This window comes from Apus apus, chromosome 5 (assembly GCF_020740795.1).
Source record: "Apus apus isolate bApuApu2 chromosome 5, bApuApu2.pri.cur, whole genome shotgun sequence".
Classification (NCBI taxonomy): domain Eukaryota; kingdom Metazoa; phylum Chordata; class Aves; order Apodiformes; family Apodidae; genus Apus; species Apus apus.
Genome location: NC_067286.1, coordinates 61,572,829 through 61,592,584, shown reverse-complemented (window position 1 = coordinate 61,592,584; position 19,756 = coordinate 61,572,829). Strand labels below are relative to the sequence as shown.

Here is a 19,756-nt window from a genome sequence, read left to right as displayed (position 1 = left end):
ACTTTAACTCATTACATGAGCATTAAAAGGCATATTTGTATTTTCGATAGTACCTGATTGTATTCAGAAGCCACTAGAAATATTTTCCCAAATTACATGCTATAAGAGCTCTAAACTTAAAAAATATGTGAAAATTATAGTTCCCTGCCCCACCCCAACCCAACCCAACTTGTGTTGCAGAGTAACCTTACTGAAAATGTAGTCTTCTCTAGAGAAAGAAACTCTTTCCATGTGTGCACAGGAGGTTTTCTGAAGGAAGGGGAAAGGGAAATGTCACACCAGTGATCCATTTGGTCAGTAAAATTACTTTTATTCCTTTTCCTTTTTTTTTTTTTAAATAGAAGGACTTATACAATTGAGTATAAAGATATTTGAAGAACATGGCAATGAAATGAAAAAAAGTGTCTGGAGGGAATTATTTTTATTGAGGACGAGTTTACATACCTAAGTTTGAGTATTCACCTACTTTTTTGCTGCCTCCTGTTAACAGGCATCATGAAAATATTGCACTGAGCATGTGCATGGAAAACACAGCAAGAAATATGGTAAATGCATTTCATACAACCTTAAAATAATTCAAACAATCATATAACAAATTCCGAAGCACTTCTGTGATCTGCAGCCTGAAGATGGTGTTCACTGTTCTGAAGTGTTTACAAATTGACACTGTTTTGTAGAAAGGTTTTGTATTGGTTAATAAAACCACAGCATTAAAATCGTTGGCTTTCAGTTACAGAGGTAACAGAGGTATCATCTGAAGTCACATCAGAGCTTTGGAAAAAAAATAATAAATGGCAGCAACATAAGCATGTGCCTCCTCCAGTGTCCAACATTCTTTGTGGCTTTGCCATGGCCAAGGAATAGAGCTACACAGCTCAACAAAGCAGCCAGTCCTCCTGAATGCTTTGAGACAGTCTGGCATCCTCTTTGTTTACTGATAGAATCCTCTGCCAAATACAAAATGAAGCAGAAGAACCTCATCTAACCAAGAGAAGTTCCACAGAAGTCTCTCAAGATTGACTACACTTGGGAAGTCATTAACAAAAGAGGAAAATAATTTTATTGGACTGAGCCCTAAAGTAAAGTTATAGAAATGCTGCTCTGAAGATGGGAGAGAAAGAAGTTTCCGTAACATACGCTGAGCCCACAGTAGAGAGAAAGTGTTACAGGTGAGTTGCTCAGGGATGATGAAAGTCAGATTGAAGACACAAACCACAGCAGTTCCAATCTGTTTTCCACAAGAGCTTGTTCTGAACAAAGGTCTATATACAACAATTTTCAGTTGCTTGCGGAAAAGCTACCCCAGATGTTTCAAACATCACTGTTGCTTCAATTCACCATATGCACACTATGGGTCCATCTCAGAAACACCTTGAATAAATGCTGGAGCAAAACAGACACCTGTCTCCCATATTAAAATTATGATTAGCAGAAGAGAAGCTTTCACACACTTCAATATCTTATATTGCTCAGGCACTGAGGATCAACTATCTTCAGCACAGGAATTTTCAAATCTAGGTTGTTGCTAGAGCCACTGTCCACTTTCGAACAACTGGGCTTTATTTTATCCTTTCACTGTGTTATAATCTAAATTTATTTACATACAAAACAAGGAGAAAGTTCTCATACATTAACCCAGCAATGGGCACCTCCACCTTGTAGTAAGGATGCCTTAGACAAAGCAGCTGCATTTAGGAGCATATATATAAAATTCAGTGTGTCAGTATCAGACAGAGACAAGAATGTCAGATTATACAATGCTGGCAAAATCTGATGGGCCCTCAAATAGTAGGTGCACAAAAAACCAAAGGCAAAGAACCAAAAAAACTCCCAAAACTTTTTTCCTCACTTAAGTTCCGTTTAGAATGCTACATAATGAGTAAATTACATCCTTCTGGGATAGTGTTGTTCTTACTCCTACGTCTCAAAAAAATTCCAAGCTAATTAATTAGAGCAAGAAATTACACTGAGTAGGATAACGTTTTAAATGAAAGAAATTACTTAGAAACACCAATCAAAGATAATTTGATTATGATTAGCTGTGCTGAAGTCTAAGTCATTAAAATTGATGAAGAATGTTTTTACACTGGTCTATGTAATGCATTACCTACGCTATGCTCTGTACTTCAAGTCTAACAAATGGTATCTGATAATTCAATATTGAAGACTAAAATACTTCCAATGCACCACTTGCTTCATACACCAACATGTTTCTAATTTGAAAAAAAAAAAAAAAATCAGTAGCAAGTAGATTTGCAATATCATTCAACAGGAGAACTTTACCTTACAGGAAATACCATTCAGATTTTTACCTGCTCACCTTCCACATAGTCATGTTTAAATATGGCTGCTGCTTTCTTCTGAACCATCATTATCCCACAAAAGTTACAACCCTGGTTTGGTAAGAAATCATTCCCTGTGTTTTCTAACAACTGAGGCCTCCTCAAAGGTACAACATTTCCTTCCACGCTCTCAGCTGAAGTGACGAGCAAGACGAGCAGACCTATAATCAACACGTAGCTGAACAAAGGAGTGAAGGATGTTCTTGTCCAGATTAGCAAGTTGTTCTCCTGAGCAAACTTGCTTTAAATTATCGGGGGCTACAACCAGAAGATTGCAAAGTGCATGCAAAGTATCAAAGAGCTGTAACACCAGTGCAATCTGTGGTTAAGAGAAAAAAAGAGGAATTAGGAGTTGCTTGAACACAACATCCACCTAGATTCTCAAAACACCTCCCTACAGAGGATTTATACCGATCATTCTCTCCTCATGTGTGCCTAAATACACATGAGATGGGGCTCTGAGCAGCCTGGTCTAGTGGGAGGTGTCCCTGCCCATGCAGGGGGGTTGGGAATAGATGACATTTAAGGTCCCTTCCAACCCAAACCATTCTGTGATTCTATGATAAATATACAATACACATCTGCAGGGAGATATGCACACACACAAAGTTATTACATAAAACACATAATGCAAACTCAATACTTGAATAAACACAGAGACTGCAAGAAATAAAATGGTATCAGGAAATTGCTCTTGAGGACATTATAAAGGACTGCTGGTACAGCAACAGAATATATAACATCAGTATATGAAATCATAGAATTATAGAATGGTCCCAGCCCCTCTGCCTGGGCAGGGACATGTTCCACTGAACCAGGATGCTCCAAGCTCCATCCAGCCTGCCCTTGAACACTTCCATGGAGGGGGCAGCCACAACTTCCCTGGGACACCTGAGCCAGTGTCTCATCCCCCTCACAGCAAAGACTTTCTTCCTCATATCTTATCTAAGTCTCCCCTCCTCCAGTTTTAATCCATTCCCCCTGGTCCCCTTCCTACAAGCCCACGTAAAAAGGGCTTTGTTATGAAATGCTAATATTCAAATAGAAACAAAACTATTACAGAATCACAGAATCTTAGGGGTTGGAAAGGATCTCGAAAGATCATCTAGTCCAACCCCCCTGCCAGAGCAGGATCACCCAGAGCACATCACACAGGAACGTGGTCCAGGTGGGTTTTGAATGTCTCCAGTGAAGGAGACTCCACAACCTCTCTGGGCAGCCTGTTCCAGGGCTCTTTCTTACCATGAAAGTCTGATTAAAGTAGTCCTACTGCTAATTTTGAACATGGCTGCACATCACCAACCTGTACATGCTTACCTTGAAATCTTTGGCACACTTCCTATATTCAGCCACGTCGCAAATAGCTAACATGCCTCCCATGCAACTGTAGGAATATTGCTGTAGGTGCTCATAAATAAGTCGGTGAAAACGAACTCCAAGCTCCATCAAAACTGTGTCCACATTCTTACCATCCATAGAGTTTCTAATCTTTTCTACCTGCTTCCTAACATAGCCACAGACTTTAACACAAGCCTAAATAAAACAAACAAATAAAGAAATAAATTAGGCAACCTTTTAGAAATCTCAAAGTGAGTTCCACATCATCGGGTGAACATCAGTCACTAAGTCTTTAAACCTCCCACAACACATCATTGAAAATCAGTCATTTTCCAATTAATAATTTTCCAACAGTTTTTTATTTGCCAGAAAAAAAAAGCAAAAATGTAGGTAGAAAAATGGATGCAAGACAATATTCAATTACGTTATAGTTCATATCAGTTCAGAATAGAACAGTTTAATTTGGGCTTTTAATTCAAACAATGACCAACCAAGGGGGGGGGGAGGAGGGGGAAGTGATTAAAAAATCTCCTGTCATCTGCAACTATAAACCCAGATTAACAGTCATGCAGGTATCTTCCTCCTCCCCAGTCTACATCCTACTGCTCCACTTCTCCCATTCCCCTCTGGCTGCAGGCCTTCAGGCAATGCTCTCACTTCTTCCCATGAACTCTGCTTTGTTCTCTCCTCTTCTCTGCATTGTCTCCTAACCAGAGCCTAGTGTAACCCAGCACTGCAGCTCCTCAGCAGGGAGATCCAGACAGATTCACTGGTTCTGCAGTGAAGAATGCTCTTGCCATACCCATGATGCTTTGTCATGCTCTTGCCATTCTAAGGAGAAAAAGCACCCAGCAACTAGAGTACCTAATAACTGATTTTATGAAACTGATATCTTAAAGCTAATTATCAGGTAAAAACCTCGTTCCAAATCTGGGACTCCTGGGAGAGGAAAGCATGTGACACTTCCTCCAGCACCTACAGTTCTGAGTCTGACACTAGGTATAAAACTGCTTGTGTTCCTTTTCAGCTTGAGAAAATAGTCCACAACAGAGTTTGAAAGTGCTTAGTGCAATTAATTAATCAAATGCACACGTTGTCTAATGCATGCTTGGTAAGGGACATCTTGTACCTGGTAACACTCACGAGCATTTGAGGCTATACTGAGGAGCTGGAACTGATTATACTTACATTAGTATATTGAATCAAAACATTGTTTTCATCTTCTGGTTTAAAATCTGTCTTCTTTTGCTCTGCAGCCAAGATATGCTTCATCTGTCCAATCATACAATTCAGTGTCCTTTAAAGTCACAAACATACATCGGGTTTTGAAAGGAAAATGTTATTTTCCTTGATTTTTACATTTACAAGTACCAATATGATTCTATGCAAAAGTCAGCAGCATAAAGTCATGAGGAAAAAAAACTCCACTCCCAAACATTTGAGTAATCTACAGAACACATAACAAATGTTTGCTTTCAGTGTAAGAAGCAAGTGATGCCAGGACATGAGAAAGGAAATACTTCCTTTAACAGACATGCACACACACACACAAGCACTCTTCTGAAGTTGCAATGCAATTTTCTGGAGAAGATAAGCTCCATTTTACTTAAGCAGCTAGAATAAGGAGACTCAGCCAATAAAAACCCTAAAAACCACAACCCTGACAACCTTAAAAACTCTCTCCTCCAAATTCAGTGCTTTGGAGCAGAGCACACAGCATGCTGGCCAGCTGTTTTTAAAAGGGACACATTAATTGTAAGGTAATCCATTCAAATCCAGCTCTTCAGAGAAACTGGACAGCATTCTTCAATGCACTGGGAATAAGATGAAGGAAGCATTCCAAAGAGTTTAGTAGAATTAGATCACACTGCATATTACTCAGAAGCAAGCATGAGAAAACACTTAGAAAATGAAGAGGGGAAAAAACAACAACCACAAAATAATGAAAAAAGAAAAACAACTTCCTTTGCCAGAGCCTGGTATTTCTTTTGTTCTCAGAAATCTAACAGTTTTACAGTGTCATTTCTTTCTTCCTCACAGGATTTGTCTTTTCAGACCCATTATCTAAGGTCAAGACTTTGGTTTACTTTCAATACAAACCAAAGGTCAAACAGCAAAGCAGCCAAGAGAGGCTGCCCACCTCTCAGTGCCCACCTTTGCCAAGAACCTCTGCCTCTCTTTTTTTCTTTCTCCCTCCCTGTTCTTCACCCCCTTCATGAAGAAAACACAGCCAAGGCCATTACAGGCCTCGAAGGATTCAAGTTGGAGTGTAGGGGAAAAGAATATGTATTTCCAAAATGGGAAGAAACTTTTTTTATGCGTAGAGGTCAGACCTGCATTTCAGGTTTACTTCATTCAACAACCTACATGCCAAGAGAAATTTAAAGAAACTATATCTTGCATTCTCCTCCATTTCCATTCTCACGAAACACTGCTTACACAGAATACATATGCAAAGAAAACCAATTGAACTAATTTTGCCTGGCTAACAGATCACTTTTACAGAGGCAGACAATTGCTATGAATGCCATTCAAAAAGCTGTTATTGCAGCTTTTTCAGATTGGACAACTTTGAAACCATCAACATTTAGAAATTTGCTTTTATTCTTTAAACTAGATCATTCCTTTAACAAGAGAATCAATTCTCAACAGCACATGTGGTGACACAAAGTAGCATGTAAGCAGGCACACAAACATTTGACATGTAATATTCATCTGAATATTCATCTGAAAAATAATCTCTCTTTTGTATGTACCAAAGCACTTTTTTTTTTCTTTCTAAGACTCCATCCACAAACCTTTGAACGTATCATTTTCCAACAGGGACTTGCTCTCCTAAGTCTTACTATCACTTTTAAGAGATGAAGTAATTTACACAAACAGTTACAAACTATTATCATGCTGATGACCAGCCTATGCCTGTCTTGACCCAAGCTTATAGCCTCACTGGTTCAAATATTTCACACTTTGTGCTTAAGCTTCTAAGGTCACTTCCAGCAGAAGCAGCCAAAATCTCAATTGCCACTCACACACCCTCTAGCTCCACCTTTCCTTTTCCACCTACAAGAAATATAGGTGCAAATAACACATCAAATCTCTCCCCCATCTCTCTGCAGATAGCACCCAGTAGGACACAAACATAATGCCTGTTTTTCCTACACAGTGCTGTTCTCATCCCTCTCCAGTATGGCTTGATCCTAACAAAACCCTCAATAATAACATACAGAGTAGCCCTCATTACCCACCAGATGACTTCTTTCTTTTACTACAGAGAGAAGTCAGGCACAGAGAGCTTAGGTAACATGCTCTAGGTTGACTCATGCCACCTTGAAATATGAAAAATCTATGTGCTTCCCAGACCAAAGTAGACCATCATACAACAGCTCAATTTCCTAATATTCAGCTTGTTATTTTCTTCTTTTCCTCTGCTGCAAAACAGCTATGATTTTAAATTACAATTTTTATAGCTCTCATTTTTATTTGCAGAAATGGAAAAAAAAAAAAAGATTAAATGAGTCACTCATAACCTCAAAGAGAGTCAATGTCAGAATCAACATCATGCCAGGTCTACAGACTCCTGTGACTGGGTTTAATCCATAGCACTGCACAGACTCAAGCAAATCAACCTAACCTATTTTTGTCAAACTGCTCCTCATGGAAATCCTGTAAGTCTCTAACCTATTTCAATCATCATGCCTCCCTTCCTCTAAAGTAGAAAAAAGTAGTTTGAGACAATAAGGCAAAACTGAATTATTGCACTCTCTCAACATAACCAAAACCCTTTAATATTCATACAAAACTACTTATAGCTCAGAAACCTGCTGTGGAAAGTACAACACTAACAAACAAAATCTAAATTTCCTATGTACAATAATGCATATTTATGGTTAAGAAAAATACAAAATACCAATTTTGGGTTCAGAAATAATTCCTCTGTCGAAGAAAAGCTAATGTACATCACAAAGGAGTTTTACAAGAATTGATGAGTAGCAGAAAGTTTAAATCTCTACTTGCCTGTCAATGCCCATATCTAGCTTCACTTCCATTTGTTCTATGATGTCCTTTTTCTTCTGAAGGCATTCAGACAATTTAGGAGAAGAACTGCAGAAGTATAAAAGGTTGAGCATGTGACTGAGTGTTAAAGTATCAAAAGAAATTTGTCTGCTGGCTCCACTATTTACAACAAGATTTTGTGAAGATTTCCCACCGTCTCAAAGGGCTAGTTTAGATCCTGGAATGGTTTGGGTTGGAAAGGACCTTCAAGATCATCTAGTTCCAACCCCCCTGCCATGGGCAGGGACACCTCCCACTAGACCAGGTTGCTCCAAGCCTCATCCAATCTGGCCTCAAACACTTCCAGGGATGGGGCAGCCACAGCTTCTCTGGGCAACCTGGTCCAGGGCTTGTAGTGAGGGGTAATAGATTAAAATTGGAGATTTAGGTTAGACATTAGTAAGAAATTCTTTAGTGTGAGGGTTGTGAGACCCTGGCTCAGGTTGCTCAGGGAAGCTGTGGCTGCCCCATCCCTGGCAGTGTTGAAGGGCAGGTTGGATGGGGCTTGGAGCAGCCTGGGCTGGTGGGAGGTGTCCCAGCCCATGGCAGGGGGGTTGGAACTAGATGATCTTTAGGGTCTCACCCAACCCAACCCATTCTATGATTTTGCCTTCCCACAACACCAAGCTGAACCACTCCAAGATTAAACTCCTCTTAACAGAAATGAAAAATATTTTTTTAAAAAAAAAAAACAAAACCAGAACACTTTCTGCACCAAAAGTGACCATTCAGAAAGGAAATGCTAATCAAAATAAGGTACCTGATCAATGGCATCAGATGATCATTGAACTGCTTGTCAAATAAATGGAAAATAGTATTGGCCTGATGAACAACATCCAAGAAATAAAGATTTGCATTCTTTGAATCAGAAGAAGGAATGCCTAAAGCAAAGAAGGTTTCATTAGGGATCTAATGACATGCAGTTCTTATAATTAGCATGGTGATTTTTTTAAATATGCAGAATTTTTCCGTGAATGCTTAAATCACAGGCTTAAAGTTTCAAAAATTTACCATGGTGCCATATATAGAATACTTCTTATAGCTGTATCAGGTGATAACCATAAGCACAGAAATATATTGGGTTTAAAATTCCCAAAAGTAAAATGGAACAGTCAGTTCAAATATTTCTTCAGAACCCAAAATTTGTGCTTTCATGTAGGAAAGACAGGTTCTCACTGACAATTTTCTTTTCTGAAATACAAGCAGTTTTCTTACTGTTGTTCTTTAAAATGCACAGGTATACAGACAAGCATGGAATTCTTTTAGAATGTAAGACACTAAACCTTAATATAAAAATATTCTGCTGCTACAGCACAGAGAAAAATTAAGAGGCAGGGAGTGCTGATGTCCCAGTTTCTGTGACACAAATGTTTTCAAAGACAGTAGCATGTTTCCATCTGTGCATCAATACCCTGAATGGAAGTTGCACTTTAGAATACATTGAATGCTGACTCCTAAATACACAAAACAAATTGCATTTTAACCGACACATTCCGACCAAGGCCAATCAATAAGGCACAGCAAGGACCTGCAAAGATCATCTGCACAGAAAGGCCAATGAGTTGAAATGCTCAGAAAATATGATACTCACCAGCAAGGCCTGTTTCTAATGCATAATCGATGTGTTCAGTACATAAGAACTCTACAAGCATTGAAAAAATTCTGAAAGCATTCTTCGGTAAGTCAGAAGGATCAGAGAGCTTGAAAGGAAAAAAAAATAGCATCCTAAAGGTCAGTTTGACATACAGTTTAAAGTTTATCTGATATGGCATAGGGGATAAGCTTAAAATGCAACAAATATTCCAGAATAATTGGAATTTTAGGCTAAACGAAGAGTATCCATACGGAGAAATATTCAGGAATAGCCTTTAGTATCAAGAAACCTTTCAGTATTAACAAGTAAGCTGAAGCTAGCATGCCACAGAAAGCTAAAGGCCATAATAATAATATTAATAATAATAGAATCTATTAATTAATAGTCCTTAAAACACAATTGCTCAGATGTAACCTCAGGAATTAAACTGCACACCACTGGATGGTGGGAAAATGTATACAGAAAAGATGACACTACCTATACCCTGCCTTTTTTCTCTTTATACTAAGCCTCTGCCACTGGGCACACAGACAGGACACAGGGTTAGAGGGACCTTCAGTTTCCCCCAGTGCAGCTGCTCTTTTCTCTCTGCCACGGAACTGCAGGAAAAAACAACACAGACTGAACCTCAGCCACACTTCTCCTAGTTCAGCTGGAGTCAACGGAGCATGGCAATGTTTATTAGGTGAAGTAATGCCCACGTATACACAGAGCATCTGCGCCTTCATCAGCTGAAAGCAACATGGGATTTTGGGCAGCAAACTGTCAGTAAATCCCTTTTCTAAAGAAAACCATGACAGGGCTTTTGCACAGAAGAAATGCAGTTTGGGTTTTTAAGGAATGATGTGAATACTTTATGAAGCTAGGAGTAAGAAATTACTACTGCAATTCAAGTTCATTTATGGAACAACACAACCAAAGATTTCTCCTGTATTCCCAAAAAAACCCCCAACAAACCAAGACAAAAACCCCAACAAGACACTGACACAGAGATTTCCAAACATTGAAATGCTTCAATATATGTTTATATTCAAAATTGCCAACTTGTTTTTCTTAGAGCAGTCACAGTTGGGGCAGTGTGTCTACATGCAACTGCCATGTGATATAAATATTACAATTAGTTGGCCAAGGACAACTATAACTTCCCTTTTGCACAGTGAGTTGCCCTGACCACAAACAAACCCCAAGAAGCATGTATGATCATAGAGAAATTATACACCTGTAATTCTAAAAACCTTCATACATGCCAGGATCCACTGGTTTCCACCTCTGACATGTAAAATTGTTTTTAGACCAAATAAGAAAAAAAATCTCATTCTAGCAGGAAAGATGAAAAAAAATAAAGTTGTGCACAACTGAAAAAAGTTTGTTTACATAATGAATTTAATAACTGTTTCTAGCAACTCCCACAGTGAGAAAAATAATGATCTCCCTGCTTGTCTTGCAGCCACTGACTTTCACCACTAGGAAGTCTGGTCAACCCAGTGTGTGCAGGTAACAGTGCTTCATCTGTATTTTGTGTTATCATCTTTGGCCCCTCTAAGTATAGAAACTATTAAAACTCCTAAATATCTACAATGTCAAGTATTTCTGCACTAAGCTAATTTAGAATGTTAGAGGCATTACAATTATTTAGTAATCAGAATGTTTAGCTAATAAAAAAATCCCTAGTATTTAAGTTTGCAATTTATTTTCAAGGGTTTTCATTTACAGTAAAGTACCAGACAATCAGTAATTGACAGGCAGTAAAACCAGTGACTTAATCAGAAGGAAAACACTTTTTTCACTTACTAAAGCTTTTAAGGAACAGTAGAGGGTTACCAATGTAAACCACATTAAAAGATTATACCTCTCAGCATTTTACTGGTGAGAAGAAATGGCACTTGACACAGGAAAACAGCTGTTTAACTATTCTCTATATTTTTTAAAGCATGAAAAGAAAATACACTAAAGGCTTCTCAGGTCTAATTTAGTAAGAAAAGCAATGTAGACAGTAGGTTTAACCATCATCACTTCTCTCAAAACCAGACAGTAAAACCCACATAATTCAACCTGATTCACATTTAAAAAGCAAACCCTTTGGTCTCCACCATGACATTGTTCAGTGAAAAACACAGAAGATAATTAATTTAATCACGCCCTTCTTTTCTTCCTATCACACTTCAATTAAATTGAACCTCAAGGTTCAATTACACACACAAAATTATATCATTAATGGAGATCACAGGAAGCAAACTTACCCTGTGACATCTTTCAAAAGCTTGTTTAGTTTCTTGCAAGAGGTTAACCACCACTTCTTGCGACAGGAAAGTTTCTCCATGTGTGTCAATACTTGGCCCCAGTGGTAAGTTTGTACGTTGCCTTATTCTCTCTTTGAGGTCTTGAATGCTAGAACAAAGACACACCAAAAGAAGATGTCACTGGATGGAAATGTTGATGCTCAAAGTCAACAATGACTTACGATATTTTAGTTGTTAACTTAAGCAGAACTCAAGACACAATTTAGGATATGCAAGCATAAAGACAGTCTTGCAAGCTTAAAAAAGAAAATTGTCAGTAAATGCAGAACTACCACCTCTGATTCCATGGTCAAACTCAGTTCTACCATGGCATGTTCACACCATGGGAGCAGCTACTCCCCACTTATTACTAAATTGAAATTTAATTTCAATTGAATCCTGTAGCACTCATGCTCTGTGGACAAAGTTTAGCCTCTCAACACTGTCACATTGCACTTTCAAAACACTCATGACAGCTTTCTACATCATCCATGCCCACAAATCTTCTCCTCCTCATCCACTACCTCAGCAGTCCTGATTTAGCCAAGCATGCCCCGACACATTTCCATGCATAAAACAACCCATCAAGTCAGTCACTACAATCAATTTAATTTTCCCCAAGAAAATTAAATTTTCATGTTTAACTTATTTAATGACTTTGCTGCTGCAGTTGTCTCCAAATCACTTTTCACTCCTGACACACTGAACCCAGTAGCTCTTTGAAAGGTGCACTAGTCTTAGCACTCTGCTTCACACAAGTTTTAATTCCTCTCCCACTTCTCACTAGTCCTTTATTAAGGGTTTCCCTACCCTGAGGATAATGAAGTCTTGTTTTACCTTTCTCTAAGTCCATTGCATCTTCTGGGCTCATTAAGAGCTTTCTCACTGACATTGCTATTGTCTTTTCCCCTTCCTAGGTCTTGGGAGGGGACCACAAGACCTGGGCAGGTGAAAAAAAATGTATGCTTTTAGATACACACATATACATGCTTCAGGTACCTTAATTTTGCTTCAGTCCTTTTGTGGATCTGGATCCTAAGTTGAAACATAGGTTTAACTGGCATTTTTCATTTCCCAGGAGTGTATAAATACCATGCAACACCTTTCACATGTCCCAAGAACAATACACTTTTTAGCTGAAGTTAATGTAAAGTGATAACAAAATAGAAAAAGCTGTAGGTCACTTAAGAAGCTTGCACTTCTGCAGTTCATCACTGTACATCTGACATGGCAAACACCACGTTTCTCCCCTTCCCACCTCCCTTCCATTTTAAAAGTATGAAACTTCACAGAAGAAACTTACCCCCCAGTGCCAATGGACCTCTTCTGGTGGTTTTTGGAATCATAGTAGCGCTGCAGAATCATAGCACTCCTACTTTTCAGATAACCAATTTCCACCTCAATGTAATTCTCCAAGTAGGAAATGAAAATGGATTTGATAAGCTTAGACAAGAAAGTCTGCTTATCAGTACCCAAGTTAAATTCCATCAGTTTGCTTGACAGGCTAGTAGTTCTTTATGCAAAAGAAACAAAGAAGGGAGAGGAGGAGAAGGTTGAATTTGTATGAATTGCAGCATTACATGTTTGTAAAGCACTTAGCACAACAGAATCCTGATTGAAATTAAGACTTCTAGCAGCTTTACATTTAAGTAAAGAATTTCAGGTAATTCATGTGTAATTACAGACAGTATAACTGCCAACAAATGAGTTGCCAGTGAGATGCAGAGGACTGGCTTTTGCACACTTTTGAAGTTACTCTCAAAGATCACTGTACTAAATACTTCCCATGAAGAACAATAATGGCAATTTGAAGTTTTCTTTAGGAAAGCAATCATTGCAAAGCTTAATGCCCACTAAAATGTTTCCATTTTTATGTTTGCGTTTTTGGCTTCTCTTCCTTCATCTTGAGAATCACTCTATTACAAGAGAATATCTACAATAATTTCAGCAGCAGCATATAAATACCTTGTATATAGATCATAGAGATTCTTAAGATACTGTTCTGCATCTGACCTCCTGTGCTCTTCTAGCTGGTCCTTCACATAACTCTGTAAAATTTGGGTACATCTATTAGAAGATTAACTAGCAACCACAGGTCATACTCACTACTTGCTAGATTATATGTAATTTACTGCAAATTGTGTATCTTTTTAAGGTATTTAATATATTCTCTGTTTTTAAAACTCTAATGTACAGATCCTACATTATTTGGAGACAGAGTTAAATGCATCTTTTAGAAGAACATTATTTCATAATACAAAGCAGTAGTGTGTGAAGCAAAGACAAAAGACAGATTGCTTTGAAAAATATGTTTGACCAACAAACACAAAATCCCCTCTTTTTAAGAATCAAAAGCACCAGAGGCCTAGGGGCATTTTTGCAGTTGACAGTAAGCAAAGGAGATGCTTACATATTTGCTTATCAGAATACATACACAAAGCAGATAAAAGCTTAGAGCCTTCTTGTCACTGATTATTTGGACAAAAAAATATTATTTACCATATAATACTAAGTCAAAACTGACACAAATTTTAGGTTGAAACACAAGCTCCATCTTTACACTTTTAAGTAGAAAAACATCTGCAGGGAAATCGCTTTTTGCAGTCAATAGTTTTGGTTTTGACTTTACACATTTAAGTGTATTTGCAGGATGGAAAACTTAACATTTTCAACTATTCCAGACATAAATTATTTTTGCTTGTTCAGTGGCAACCCCACACACGAAACCCAGCTCCAACAATGAACAGTTTAAAGATACTTGTTAAAGGCAGAACTTCTATTCTTGGTAGGTGGCACACAGAAGAAATCTAACATGCATATGACAGCTTGTAAACGAGCTAATGAACAAGCTGATTCCCTTTTTATATATTGAATTTGAGTATTTTCAGTTGCACTATATTCAGAGCACAAGCAGGTTTGTTTGATATAGGCTTGATTATCTGGTTACACTGTTACAGAGCAATCAGCTGCGATTCTACATCCTTACACAAGACCACAAATATTGTTAAGTTTTATTAATCATTTTTACGAGATGCGGTATTTTCTTAATTAAAAGAACTTCAACATCTTAGAATTTGAAATACCTGAAGTTTAACTTCAAAGATATTTTGAATGAGTTTGGCTAGCACAGTCTCTGGATTGCTGAAGACCTCTCCAACTTGCTTATTCACTCGCTGGCAGAGAATGGCTGCATCTTCAAAGACATCATTCCTCAGGAATGCACCCTAGGGTTTTAGAAAAACATTTCATAATAAGTTTACAACAACCTAAGTGACTAAATACATCAACACCCAAAGAGATACACGTAAACCAAAACGCATTACCTCTTGACACTGTTTTATATACACATCAACGCAATGGGAGTAGCCCTATGGAAGGAGCAAAACAATTCCATGTTAAAGCAGGTTCTCCATGCTTTCAGTTTAGAATGAAAACAAGGAAATATGACCCCCATGAAAAAGTTATTGAAAATAAAAATAAATTGATTCATGGAATGTGTAGATTCTGTCAAACCCATTTTTGTTACAATGTAACTATGTCCAGTTCTGGACCCCTCACTTCAAGAAAGATATTGAGGTCCTGCAGTGGGTCCAGAGGAGAGCAACGAGGATGGTGAAGGGACTAGAGGGAAAGTCCTATGAGGAGAGGCTGAGGGAGTTGTGGTTGTTTAGCCTGGAAGAGACCTGGGGGACATGATTGCTCTCTACAACTACCTGAAGGGAGGTTATAGTCAGGTGGGTGTCGGGCTCTTCTCCCAGGCAGCTAGTGACAGGACAAGAGGGCCTAGCCTCAAGCTGCACCAGGGGAGGTTTAGGTTGGATATTAGGAAGTACTTCTTCATGGAGAGGGTGATTAGACATTGGAATGGACTGCCCAGGGAAGTAGCAGAGTGACCGACCCTGGATGTATCCAAGGAAAGGCTGGATGTGGCACTTAGTGCCATGGTCTGGTTGATGTGGTGGTGTTAGGTCACAGGCTGGACTTGATGGTCTCAAAGGCCCTTCCCAGCCTCAATAATTCTGTGATTCACTTATCACCACTCTACATGGATATACACCACAGGTTCCAACACTTTCTCAAGCATCGAAGTAATTTCACACACATACAAGTTAGTATTATCTTAGAATGGTCACTACTGACACTGCCTCCAAACCTTCATCATCTGACATATTAATTTCCCTGCTTTTGATTTTAGATGGAACATCCCAGTATTTTTAAAGTTATATGTGTTATCTGATATGGTAGTTGTGCCCATACAATGATGCTCACTTAAAATTTATTGTATCATGGGTTGGTTTATTGATGCATTTAAATTAAAATTCTCAGTTTTTACCTTAAAATGAAGCAGAACTGCTGCTACTTCTCTCATTCTGGAGATTTCACCTCTCCTCTGTGCACTGGTAAACTCTTGAATTAGCTGGCACTCTAAATCATGGTACTTACCTGGAGAGGAAAGGGGATAACAACAAAAATCCATCAGGTTATGGTAATACAAGCAGTGACAAAACCTGTAATACTGACAGCATTGCACACTTCTTTAATCATCTTTAACAATTCAAATACAGGAATATGCATTGAACTGTATAGATAACTTACTTGCTATCTTTGATTTTACTTCAGAAAACCTGTTAACAACAACAAAAATACCATAATTAAATTCAAATCCACATGACAAGAGAAACCACAGGCATCCTACATCATCAGTAACAGGCAGTCTACTTAAAAATGAAAACATCTAACACAAAGATGACAGAAAAGTTAGGTGGTTTATATTCATAAAAACCTACAAGCTCCTAATTCAAATCTAGCATGAAGTCAGCACAGAAAATTAGTCCATTCAAAGTCTGTTAAGCAGTTCAGGATGCATATGGAAAGATGATCCTGCAACATGAGTGTATGAACACAAATTTGAGAATAGAGGAGAGAGAATTAAGCACACGCTCCATCTTAAAAGCTACATGAATCACTAAGCAAAGCACCAAAAAAGCAGACAAAGGAAGCATCAGAAAATTAAAGCTATGTAAAGATTTTGTTATTTAAAAGATGTTAAGATTGAATTTTACCTGTCAAAAGGCAGTTCCTGTGCAATCAAATGCAGTTTCTGAATAATATCAGCTGCCTCTTTAATCTGTTAAGAGTGAAACATGACAGAATTATTAAAAGTTGGGGGCTATTCCTTTCTTCCCCCTCCATTGTCCCATTTTCATACATGTAGTTCCTACTTCTAAAGCTGGTTGAGTTGATATACCCACAGAAGAGACCATGCACTTAAAGTTCCAGAATATACTTTAATCATACTTAAGGTATTTCTTTTAACATAAAATTACATAGGTGAAAACATGATAAAAAGTCATGTTACATGTTCTCACTGATTGTGCTCGTGTAGGTGTCTGAGCTACCTGGACAAATAGCTCATCACTGCACCAGGACAACACAGACCAACCACTTCTCAGAGCTGATGAGATCAGAATGTGGCTAAAGCAATCTCATGAAAATCTCCATCCTTCCATCTGGGAATAAAACATATACCTGGAACACAGAGCTGGCTGAACTGCAACATTATACTTTTTCAAGGGATTAGGATAAAAGTCTTACTGACTCACACCAACCAGAAGAGATCTCTGTTGAACTCAGAAGTGAAATGGATAGCAGCCCTTACAGACAAGCCAGGAAAAGCACTGGGGAATTCTTTGCAACTGCTGAAATCAGCTGTATCCAAAAGAGCCATGACAATGATTGGCATGGAGATGGGAGGAAGGGGTAAAAGGAGAGCACAGGTGGGGCACCTCACATTCTTCCAAGGAGGGAGAAATGGAAGCTGCATTAGAAATTATAAACTCTGAGTTCCAAAGCAAAGACCAAGATGAAATAAGTTAATCATGCATCTACAAAATAAGAATAGTTGCACAAATACAAAAGCTAATGAAGAAATTAATGAGCGTGCAGGTTTCTGCTCTGTCTTAGATAGCAAAACCTTTTATCATTTATTCTTCCATGATCAATCAGTATGGGAAGTGCACCCAGTGACTGTTTCACTAGGCTGACTAGAACTACAGAAAACACCAACTAGAAAATGTTGGGGATGCAGCTGGTTGCAACTGCAGTTCCATGCATTTAAGGACACAGCGTTAACTGGCCCAAATAGGACACAGCTCTGGGTTGGTTTTACAGGCTTTATTATGCTCTCTTGGTGACTGGAAGGCACCTTGAAGGGGGCAATGGAAACTCCAGCTACCACTTTCAAGCCAAATCATTTTATAAAGCAGACACAACAGAGAAAATGCAGTTTATCCTGTTCTTCCTGTTAGTCATTTTCCAGGGAACTGGAGTGAGAGGAAAGGAAGTAAGGAAGCCCTGTTCTCTCACAACTTGCAGCAGCTTGGGATTAAAACTTTTCAAGACTAGACCAAGACACACAGGTAAGAATATAGACCACAGATATCACTCTAGGTGGGTTGTTCAGCAAAAATAGGGGCTCTCAAAGAAGACCCATTCTGCTTATTAAGAGCAGCTTATGTTTGGACTGCCAGGTTACAATAGCCTCTGGAGTCAAAAGCAGCTACGCTCCTCAAATAAATCCAGTGCAACAGCAGTTATTTCTATTAGCTTACAGCAACCTTAATACCTAACTAACAATTGTGAGCAACACTGATGGCATCAGAATAGTTTTTATAACAGCAGTTATTCACTGATGTTACCAAAAAAGAAAAGACAAAGAACAAACACCCACAACTGCAACATTGTCTTTGTCTCCTCTTCACACAACAGCTTTTAACTAACTTTGATTTTATTGGATTCAGGGCCCTTTTTTATGCACAACAGAAGCCATGACAAATCAGTTCTCCATGGTTCCTGCTTAAATCCGGACATATTTCATTTTTAATTGAATCAGGCTTCTGTAAACTCTTAAATCATAATAAATATGGATTCTGTCAAAAACAACTTTAAGGCTAGAACGTATCTGGAGAAAAAAAAAATGAAAAAATCAAGGACAAACAACAGCAAGAGAATTTTGACACCATATTTTTATGAACATCATGGAATAATGGTGAGTACAAAACATAAGAGAGGATGTAAGAATTATAGCAAACACATTGAACACAAGATAATGCTATTGTATGATAAACAAGTGAGCTGCTATATTCTTTTGATAGCTTGGTTGTTTTAACCAGAGCAATTTGCTCAATTCTAGACTCTTGGTTTAGAGGAGAGGGGTTCAGAGTAGAGGAGAGGGACTGGTTAGCTGGCAGGGCAAGTGAAATCATAAGGATTCAGAGGATGAAGACACATAATGCATAGGATGGGACAAGACAGCAGGGAAAAAAACCTTCACAGAGACTATAAGTTAGAAATTGCCCAGTATGGCTGCCACAAAGTAATGTGGGGAGCAACGACTTGAGCACAGAGAAAAAAGGAATCCAACAGATTTTAAGAACTGACACTGCTGAGTAAAATAGGAATTCCCTAGGAAATAACTGCATTGTAATTCCTTCCTTGGCTCCTCTTCACAGTATACTCCACCCTCAACATATCAAAGAAAAACCCACACTTGGGAGGGATGGCATAGTAGAAAAAAAAATCATACCATCCTCCAAAAATAATCTATAACCCACATCAGTTCAAAGATCAGAAGACACTGACAAAGCATTAAGGGTTTGCATTTAAGCGTATTTGTTATTATCTCATACTTTAGAATTCCTTTTACTTCAAAGATGCCTTAAGATGTGATAGCACATGTCTTGGCAGGTTCGTTTATAAACATTACTTCTAATTACCATTAATTAGAAGGCAAAACTTTACAGAAGAATACTAAGCTACCCTGACTGAAATTAGTTTCAGTAAGATAACTTGTATCCAGAAAACCTTGTTTGTGTTCCCACACACTTCCTCTGTAGACTGGCACAAGATTTCTAGCTTATATTATACTTGTCTTCATCCAAATTTGCTGAGTATCTTATCCCTAAGACTACTTTGTTCACCAGCTTCTAGATTCACCCTATTTATCTACCAGTTTGTTGAGATTCTCCAACATAAAATGCTACAATACTTCTAATTTAAAGTGAAAGTTGAAGTCTATGAGACTCTTCAGCAGACAACATATCATTCTATTTCACTTAAGCTTTCACCACGCTGCCATTAAATATTTTAAA

The 19,756-nt window shown here is 38.3% G+C and overlaps 1 protein-coding gene across 3 annotated transcripts in view; it reads right to left on the bottom strand.

Annotated features, from left to right (window-relative positions):
- Positions 1–285: 285 nt before the first annotated feature.
- EXOC5 (exocyst complex component 5) overlaps positions 286–19,756 on the bottom strand; it is a 29,634-nt gene continuing 10,163 nt past the window's right edge. For 2 of the 3 annotated variants that reach the window (XM_051622661.1, XM_051622663.1), the window contains 15 exons: positions 16,670–16,734; positions 16,203–16,231; positions 15,940–16,049; positions 14,930–14,974; positions 14,690–14,830; positions 13,572–13,654; positions 12,910–13,119; positions 12,606–12,641; positions 11,568–11,715; positions 9,325–9,433; positions 8,494–8,614; positions 7,695–7,781; positions 4,869–4,977; positions 3,660–3,875; positions 286–2,661 (listed from right to left, as the gene is read on the bottom strand). In XM_051622661.1, the coding sequence (XP_051478621.1) occupies positions 2,473–2,661; positions 3,660–3,875; positions 4,869–4,977; positions 7,695–7,781; positions 8,494–8,614; positions 9,325–9,433; positions 11,568–11,715; positions 12,606–12,641; positions 12,910–13,119; positions 13,572–13,654; positions 14,690–14,830; positions 14,930–14,974; positions 15,940–16,049; positions 16,203–16,231; positions 16,670–16,734 (1,698 nt within the window). In that variant the 3' untranslated portion in view covers positions 286–2,472. The remainder of the gene's footprint in view (positions 2,662–3,659; positions 3,876–4,868; positions 4,978–7,694; positions 7,782–8,493; positions 8,615–9,324; positions 9,434–11,567; positions 11,716–12,605; positions 12,642–12,909; positions 13,120–13,571; positions 13,655–14,689; positions 14,831–14,929; positions 14,975–15,939; positions 16,050–16,202; positions 16,232–16,669; positions 16,735–19,756) is intronic. The other variant, XM_051622662.1, reaches the window with a different exon arrangement.